This window comes from Salarias fasciatus, chromosome 23 (assembly GCF_902148845.1).
Source record: "Salarias fasciatus chromosome 23, fSalaFa1.1, whole genome shotgun sequence".
NCBI classification, from domain to species: domain Eukaryota; kingdom Metazoa; phylum Chordata; class Actinopteri; order Blenniiformes; family Blenniidae; genus Salarias; species Salarias fasciatus.
The window spans coordinates 375,785-385,000 of record NC_043766.1 but is presented as its reverse complement, the minus strand read 5'-3'; the positions used below and the strand labels follow the sequence as shown (position 1 = coordinate 385,000).

General features: G+C 50.2%; 1 protein-coding gene across 1 annotated transcript in view; it reads right to left on the bottom strand.

Moving 5' to 3' along the window:
- LOC115381958 (NLR family CARD domain-containing protein 3-like) overlaps positions 1-9,216 on the bottom strand; it is a 19,798-nt gene extending 10,582 nt beyond the window's left edge. Inside the window, exons 1-8 of the mRNA XM_030083605.1 lie at positions 9,134-9,216; positions 7,705-7,783; positions 7,370-7,577; positions 4,150-5,944; positions 1,652-1,825; positions 1,395-1,568; positions 1,268-1,314; positions 622-1,144 (exon numbers count right to left, since the gene is read on the bottom strand). Of these exons, the coding sequence (XP_029939465.1) occupies positions 622-1,144; positions 1,268-1,314; positions 1,395-1,568; positions 1,652-1,825; positions 4,150-5,944; positions 7,370-7,577; positions 7,705-7,783; positions 9,134-9,216 (3,083 nt within the window). The remainder of the gene's footprint in view (positions 1-621; positions 1,145-1,267; positions 1,315-1,394; positions 1,569-1,651; positions 1,826-4,149; positions 5,945-7,369; positions 7,578-7,704; positions 7,784-9,133) is intronic.

Genomic DNA, 9,216 nt, shown 5'->3' with positions numbered 1-9,216 from the left:
GGAACACAGCTGGTGCAGGCCAGGATGCACGAGCACACAGACAGACCCACAAGGAGCCGACACGACACACCAGGAGAGCAGGAATTAAATAGACGTAGACGCAGGTGAGGCACATTAGGAAGTTAACGAGACAGGAGACCAGACAGGAGAACATGAGGGCAGACAAACACAAAACAGGACCCCACCGCCCCCACGAGGTCGCAGGGGCACAGGGCGGGACATTTCTTTGTAAAAGAACAGAAATATTGTGATTTTCACAGTAACAGGGATTTCTTGTTATATTACAATTGACATGTAAAATCACAGTTTCTTTTTGTGAATGAATTAGCATTTTGGAAATGCCCAAAAAAAAAATGGTAAAATAAACAGTAAAATGCTGTTTTATTACTTTTTTTTTTTCACAGTGTTGTCATTGATTTACCTTTGTTACTTTGTGATGGAACATTTCAACAAACACCATAACAAGGAAACCACAACAAACACCAGATGGAACAAAGAAGAAATCACATCTTTAGTGGAGCTAAACTCCTCCCACCTTGTGATATTCCCCTCCCACCTTGTGATAGGCTCCTCCTCCTCCCTGCTGTCAGAGACAGAGACCGTCCTTCCTACAGAGGACACAGACTCACTGAAGAACCAGGGAGCCAGAAGTGAAATCCAGCATAGAGAGGCTGAGTGAATGTGGTGTTGAAGGTGTAGAGGTGGATCAGAGAGTCAGAAGAGACTCTGAAGAAGGTCACAGAGCCAGCAGGACAGTCCACATACACTGCTACTCTACCAGAGGAGAAGGAGGAGGAGGAGGAGATGAATGTGTCTCTCTTATTGTGCGAGACAGAGTAACCGAAACCAGAGCACCACAGACTCCAGGACTGATCATTCCCTCCAAACCTACACTCCTCACTGCCTCCTTTCCTCCTGATTTCTCTGTAACTCACTGATATTTCAACACCTCCGCTCCACTCGACCTCCCAGTAACATCGACCACTCAGATCATTTCTACACAGCAGCTGAGGCCAGAAATGAAATCTGTGAGGATGATCAGGATACGGCTGCTCTCCCTCCACATATTTCACCTTCCTGTTGTTGTTGGACAGTTTGAGCATTCTGCTCATTGAGTTTTCATCCAGTTGAAGTTGAGAGAAATCTGATGGAGAGAAAAAGAGTTCAGTCCTGATGTGACACATGTGATGGATTTGTTGCTTGTGGTAGGGCTGGGCGGTTATAAGGTAGTAAGGTATACCGGCGGACAGTGATGAGTCCAACTTACACTTCCTCAGACCAGGTTTGAGCCTCTGCTGTCCACCATGGTCCACCCTGCAGGAAGAAAGAGTCAGACAGGAAGACAGGTCATTGGTCAAGGTACAAGCCCAAGAGCTCCTGCTGTGTGTCCATACCTGAGAGTCTCCAGTGAGCAGTGTGGATCCTCCACTGCCGCTGACAGCTCCTTCACTCCTGAGTCTCCTGGATGGTTGTAGCTCAGGTCCAGCTCTCTCAGATGGGAGGACTTGGATCTCACAGCTGAGACCAGAGAAGCACAGCCTTCCTCTGAGACCAGACACCCTGACAGACTGGAGACACAAACATGGCTGCATCAAGTCAAGAAGGAAGAAGGAAGATCCTCCACATGATCAAGCAGCAGCTGGATCCTGACCTGAGAGCTTCCAGTTTACAGTGAGGACTCTCCAGTCCAAGAGACAGACGCTTCACTCCTGAATCCTGCAGGTCGTTGTTACTCAGGTCCAGATGTGTCAGACTGGAGGACTGAGAGCTGAGAACTGAGGACAGAGCTCCACAGCTTCTCTCTGACAGACCACAGCAGCTCAACCTGAAGAAGAAGCAACAATGAAAACCACCTCAGTGGACATCATGGACAGAATTTTATGGGTTTAATATAATCAGAAATGTTTTGCAGAGGTAAATTAATGATCGCAGATCATTTCAGAGTTTGGGTTTGTACATTGTGTTTTGCCATCCTGCACAAAAAAATGTTGGAAAAAGTCACACTTGTGAAAGTGTAGAAAATAATTTGCATGGTTTTAAAAAATGATGTGTGTTTGTGGGAAAAAGTTCCTTTGAAGACATTGTGTTCACAGGTAAAAACACAAAACTGTGTGAAAGACTCTGAATTTACAGCTGAGAACTTTGTCCTTTTGAAACTGAAGCGTCCAGTTTGTCTGTCCAGCCTCAAAACAGCTATCATAAAGCCCCTCCTCAAAAAAAACACTCAGGATCCCAAACCTCTGTCAAACTACAGACTCATCTCCACCCTCCGCTTCATCTCCAAAACCCTTGAAAGAATTGTTTCCAGCCAACTCCACAATCCTCTCAAATCAAACAATCTGTATGAGAAATTCCAATCCGGTTTCCGCCCCTCTCACAGCACAGAGACAGCTCTCATCAGAGTCACAAATGACCTCTTGATGACCTCTGACCCCGACTCCACCTCCCTCCTCATCCTTCTCCACCTCTCTGATGCATTTGATACTGTTGATCACCACATAGTCCTCCACTTCCTTGAGTTTGGCTTTAAATAGCCCATTCGACTGTCATAAGGACTGTATCATGTTTTTATTTCATGTCCAGATTGCATGATTGCGATTGCTATCTCGACCAAACGCTTGTTTTTTTTCTCTTATGCAGTCCCTTTAGCGAAGGCGTCTTGAATGGACGTCTGACTGCTGCTGCAGGCTGAGCTGTGGATGTGGAGGCTGTGGATCTTAGTTTATGACATTCCTGGTAGTCTGAAACGTGTTTTCGGCTAAGGTGGTTTAGCTAATTGCTGGTGTTAGCGCCGCCGGCTACCACTTTTGCTCGACAGCATTTGCAAAAGATAGTTTTTTGGTCCACGTCAGACTTTTTAAAGCCGAGGAACTTCCAAACCACAGACGTGGCTCCCCTTTTTTTGGTATTAGTTCCACTGGGTAAACAGCGTGCGCTTCACTTTGAGAGCTCTCGCAGGCAGCCATTCTCGGCTCAAATACACGCTGTGTTGTTGGTGTGCAGCAGTGAAATGGGTCCCCACTGAAACACTTTACCGCCGCGCACGTTCCACACGTTGTTTGGGCTGTTCACTGGTATTGCGGTATATGAGAAATTCATATCATAACAAAAATAAAGACCGGTTTTCAGTACGAACCGGTATACCGCACAGGCATAGTTTCACTCCTACCTCACGAGAACGACTGAGTTCGTAGCCCTGGGGGACGCTAAATCCCGCCCCCACACGGTCACCTGTGGAGTCCCCCAGGGCTTTGTCCTCGGTCTGACCGTCTTCATCATCTACATGCTGCCCTTCGGTTGTGTCGTCAGCTGGCAGGGAATACAATTCCACTGCTATACTGACGACACTCAACTCTAACTCAGCGTGTCAGGTTTGCCCCCCATCTCAGCTTCGATCATCATATATCTCATATCTATAAAACCTCCTTCCTTCACCTCCGTAACATTGCCAAACTGTGGCCGTCTCTCTCCCGTCCCGCGGCCTTTGTCTCCTCCAGGCTGGACTACTGGAACGCCTCCTCATCTCGATCCCTGGCAAGAGCCTCCAAAGACCAGCGCTGCCCGGGTCCCACATCACCTCCATCCTTCACACCCACCACTGTCTGCCCGGTGCAGCCCCCACTTATCTCACTGTACTCCTCCACCGAGAACCCAGGCCAGCTGCACCGTCTACACTCACCCAGGACTCGGCTCAGGACGATGGGCGACAGGGCCTTTGAGGCAGCTGTGGAACACCGTCCCCGACTACCTCAGGTTCCACAGATGGATTCTTTCAAAAAAGGGCTGAAAACCTTTTGTTTTTTACTGACTTTCCTGAGTGATTGACTGCTTTTACTGCTTTTTATTGTCTTTATCATTGTTTTTATTATCTTCTTGATTGTGCACTTTAAGATTTGCCCACAAACGTAAAGTCCGTAATAAATAAAATCCTCCACATAGAGGTATACAAACGAGGACAAAATTCACAACAGCAATTCTGAGTCTTAAAAGCTGTTTTGTACTTTTCATCTATAAACAGGATGTTTGAAAAGGAACTTTGTCTCTTTCACAAATGAAAATCTTGTTTTTTGGACAGACTTTTTTTAATGTGCCGGCAAAACAGTAATACTGAGCCCATACTTTGGTCCATATTTGATCATGAATACGTACAGAGCTTTGCTGGAGGCTTTGACCACTGGCAGCAGCTTCAGAAGAGCCTCCTCTGAAGCAGAGTATTTCCTCAGGTAAAACTCCTTCAGATCTTCTTCTGATGACAGTAAGATGAAGACCAGAGCTGACCACTGAGCAGGAGACAGTTTGTCTGTGGAGAGACTTCCTGATCTCAGGGACTGTTGGATCTCCTCCACCAGAGAACCATCATTCAGTTCATTCAGACAGTGGAACAGATTGATGCTTCTCTCTGCAGACAGACTCTCACTCAGCTTCTTCTTGATGTACTGGACTGTTTCCTGATTGGACTGTGAGCTACTTCCTTTCTGTGTCAACAGACCTCGAAGGAGACTCTGATTGGTCTCCAGTGAAAGACCCAGGAGGAAGCGGAGGAACAAGTCCAGGTGTCCATTTGGACTCTTCAAGGCCTCGTCCACTGCTCTCTGATGGAGATGGTGGAGCCGAGGTTGTTGTGGAGATTGTTGAATGGTTGTTTGTTTCTCTTCCAGCAGGTTGATTCCAGAGTTGATGAAGGTCTGATGGACATGTAGAGCAGCCAGAAACTCCTGAAGGCTCAGATGGATGAAGCAGAACTTCTTGTCCTGGTACAGGCCGCTCTCCTCTCTGAAGATCTGGGTCAACATTTCTGAGTACTTTGAGGCTGCTCTGAGATTGATGCCACACTCTGTTAGGTCGGGTTCATAGAAGATCAGGTTTCCTTTCTGCAGCTGATCAAAAGCCAGTTTTCCCAGAGCCTCCATCATCTCCCTGCTCTCTGGACTCCAGTGTGGATCTGTGGCAGCTCCTCCACCATACTTGACCGTCTTGACTTTGGCCTGGACCACCAGGTGGTGGATGTACATCTGAGTCAGGGTCTTGGGCAGCTCTCCTCCCTCTCTGCTCTTCAGCTCCTCCTCCAGAACTGTAGCAGTGATCCAGCAGAAGACCGGGATGTGGCACATGATGTGGAGGCTTCGGGAGGTCTTGATGTGGGAGATGATCCTCCTGGCCTGCTCCTCCTCTCTGAACCTCCTCCTGAAGTACTCCTCCTTCTGGGGGTTGGTGAACCCTCGGACCTCCGTCACCCTGCCCACACAGTCCGCTGGGATCTTATTGGCTGCTGCAGATCGTGTGGTGATCCAGAGGCGAGCAGAGGGAAGCAGTTTCCCCCTGATGAGGTTTATCAACAGAACATCCACTGAGGTGGACTCTGTAACTTCAGTGAGGAACTCAGTGTTCTGGAAGTCCAGAGGGAATCGACACTCATCCAGACCGTCCAAGATGAAGACCACCTGGAAGTCTTCAAAGCTGCAGATTCCTGCTTCTTCTGTTTCCTTGAAGAAGTGATGAACAAGTCCCACCAAGCTGAACTTCTTCTCCTTCAGCACATTCAGCTCTCTGAAGGTGAATGGAAATATGAAGTGGACTTCCTGGTTGTCTTTGCCTTCAGCCCAGTCCAGAGTGAACTTCTGAGTCAGGACTGTTTTCCCAATGCCAGCCACTCCCTTTGTCAGCACTGCTCTGATTGGTTTAGATCTTCCAGGTGGGGCTTTAAAGATGTCTCCTGGTCTGATGCTTGTTTCTGCTCTGTCTGCTGTCCTGGATGCTGCTTCAATCTGTCTGACCTCATGATCCTGGTTGACCTCTGCAGCCCCTCCCTCTGTGATGTGGAGCTCTGTGTAGATCTGCTTGAGGAAGATGGACTCTCCTGCTTTCGAGACTCCTTCAAACACACACTGGAGCCTCTTCTTCAGGCCACGTTTCAGCTTCTGTTGGCAGACTCCAGCAGATGTTCCTGAAAAGAAGAAGAAAGCATGGGTGAGTTGAATGGATTTGACAGTGTGTTATTGTACTATTCAGTCATTACTGGAATTACCGATGGACTTCTGGTAATTTGTGAATTGCCCCATGACGTTTATGTTTCTTTCATTGCATTTGAAATGAAATTGTCCAAAGTCTGCGTTTTGCTGAAATTTACACAGATAGCATAGTAGAGCTGATGATTTTTCCCAGTGTTTACAGACAAATCCATCCATCCATCCATCCATTTTTCACCGCTTATTTGGGGGGGCGGGGTGGAGCTGGGGGTAGCGGGGTCATGCGGCGTGGTTTCTGCATGCTGCATCAGGAGCCGTGAGTGGGGTGCTGGATGGGCCCCCCCACCTTTATTTCTGGACCCACCCCCAACCATGGGTCCGGGACAGCAGTTTGTCCCCCGCTGTCGGCGGGTCTGCTCATCCCTGTCGCTTCACAATCGGCTGCGAACAGCCCCAGTGCATGATGGTCCAGGTTCCATGAAGCCAACAGGACAACATCATCTGCAAAAAGCAAAGACGACATCCTGTGGCTACCAAAGTGGACCTCCTCCAGCTCCTGGCTGCACCTTGAAATTCTCTCCTTAAAGATTATGAACAGAACTGGTGACAAAGGCCAGCCCTGCTGGAGTCCAACATGCACCGGGAACAGGTCCTGTCACGCCTTAAGACCCTGCGGCCATGTGGGTGTGTGTGTGGGGGGGGGGGGGGGGGGGGATTGTCCCTTGTGCTGGCCCTGCCCCTCCTGTTTCTGTCTGCTCCTACCTCGTTACCACCTTAATGTGTTGCACCTGTCTTTCCCTCTATTTAAGTCCTGCTCCCCTGGTGTGTCTTGTTGGCTCCTTGTGGGTCTCTCTGTGTGCTTCTGCATCGTTGCCTGCATGTCGGCTCAGTTCAGCTCAGCGTTCCTTTATCCAGCGTTCCTGTATTCCTGTTCTTGAAAATAAATGAGTTTGAACTCCACCTGGCTGCCTGCGCGTGGGTTCTTCCACCTGCACCCCTGACAGAAGGAGCCGATCATCACTGGACCCAGCGGGCCGTGAATCTCTGAAGCTGCGTGCCTCCCACATAAGACTTCAGCCTCTGGCCGCCGCCGCCGAGGTTCGCCTCCGTATCTTCAGCCTCTTGCCCCCCCCCCCCCCCCCCCCCCCCCCCCCCGCCCCGCCCCCCTCTCTGTCCTCACCTGCCCTCACTGTATGCAGGTGCAGCTGATTGAGTAATCAATTGTGTTTCTGTGTGCTCCCGCCACAGCAACAACAAATTAGAAAAGGAACTGTTAGCAACAGAGTGGAGGACCCCAAAAATCATGCTTTGCTGAGTTTATCTTGCAGGCTCAGACCATCCCCGACTCTGTTTCTGCTGGAGCTGAAAACATTTCAGTGTTTGGTGAGATCAAATCCTCTTACTGCTCCTCAGACGCTCAGCCAGCTCCTCCTGCTTCATCCTCCTCAGGAAGTCCAGTGTGATCCTCAGAAATGACTCTCTGCTGCTCCTCTGCTCTTCATCCTCATCCTCTCTCTCACTCTCTGAGCATGCTGGGTAACCTGGACTCAGGAGCTTCTTCATCTTCTTCAGCTCCTCCTTCATGAAAGTCACCATGTTGTCCTCCAGCAGCTGGAACAGAGAAACATCTGGAGTTAGACAGATGGAGATGTGAGAATAAATCCACCGTTGTTACGACTCTGTACACTGTCAGTGTTTCCAAGAGGACGACCAATAACGGTTGGAGACTTGTTCTCACCATAAAGATGGAGTCCAGATGTGTTTGATGCTGAGGGGCGGAGCCTCCACTGAGAACCTGGGACCTCTGCTGGCTGACGCTGCAGAAACACGTTGACTTTGTTCAAGCTGCTGTTCTGACGATGAATCCTGACACAAACACTGATCCTCACCCCTCATCGGCAGATCCTGGTCCTGATTTAAAGCCAATGGGTTTCCCTATAGACCGGCCACTCTTCAGGGACACACAGCTGGATGGAAACCCAGAGTCGGAGCTGAAAACAAACACAACATCAGGAACAGACTGACTGGCAAAAAGGAGGAACATTGGAGAAGAAAGAGAAGAACTGGGACTTTCAGATGGACTTTGATGATTCTCTGAGTCAGAACTAACTTTGTTCATGTTCAGTGAATCATTTAGTGAAGAATGACAGAAAATACACATCAGCAGATGAAAGAAAACCTACTGAGACTCTGAGGAAGGAGATCCTCTGGAATCTAGAGCGTGTTTGGAACAATCAGTCTTTGTGGATGCAACACTGGATCCAGGTCCAGGTCCTGATCCAGGGCCAGGTCCAGGGCCAGGGCCAGGGCCAGGGCCAGGGCCAGGGCCAGGTGAGTCTGATGTTTTGTGATTACTCATTCTACAAAAGAAAAACACATTTTGCTTTGAGTGAGTGAGATAAAAAAAACCAAACAAAACAACTCCCCTCCTGACCTGCCACATTAAAGTGGTGGGGGAGTTTGAGCGCCCGCGTGACCCCAGGAGCTATGTTGTCCGGGGCTTTATGCCCCTGGTAGGGTTTCCCATGGCAAACAGGTCCTGGGTGACGGGCCAGACAAAGAGCAGGTCAAACGCTCCTATGATGAAGCTACAATCAAGGTCCGTAACGTCGCCCGGTATGGCGCAGCTGGGGCCCCACCCTGGAGCCAGGCCTGGGGTTGGGGCTTGCAAGCGACTGGTGGCCAGGCCTTTGCCCACAGGGCCCGGCTGGGCTCAGCCCGAAGGGGCGACGTGGGCCAACCACCTGGATCCACCACCTTCCGAGGGAACCGTAGGGGCCGGGTGCAATGTGGACTGGATGGCAGCTGACGGCAGGATGCCCGGCGACCCGATTCTCAGACACAGAGACGAGCTCTAGGGACATGGAATGTCACCTCATTGGGGGGGGGGAGCAGCGTGAGCTTGTGAGGGAGGTTGAGAGATACCGGCTAGATATAGTCGGGTCACCTCCACACACAGCCTGGGCTCTGGAACCCAACCTCTTGAGAAGGGCTGGACTCTCCACTTCTCTGGCATTGCCCACAGTGAGAGGCGGTAGGCTGGTGTGGGTTTGCTTATAGCCCCACAGCTCAGCCGCCATGCGTTGGAGTTCACTCCAGTGAACCAGAGGGTCTGGTCCCTGGTTCTCCGGGTCGGGGACAGGTGCCTCACTGTTGTCTTGGCTTACGGGCCGAACAGCAGTGCGGAGTACCTGGCCTTCCTGGAGTCCCTGGGAGGGGTGCTGGACAGCGCTCCAACTGAGGACTCCAT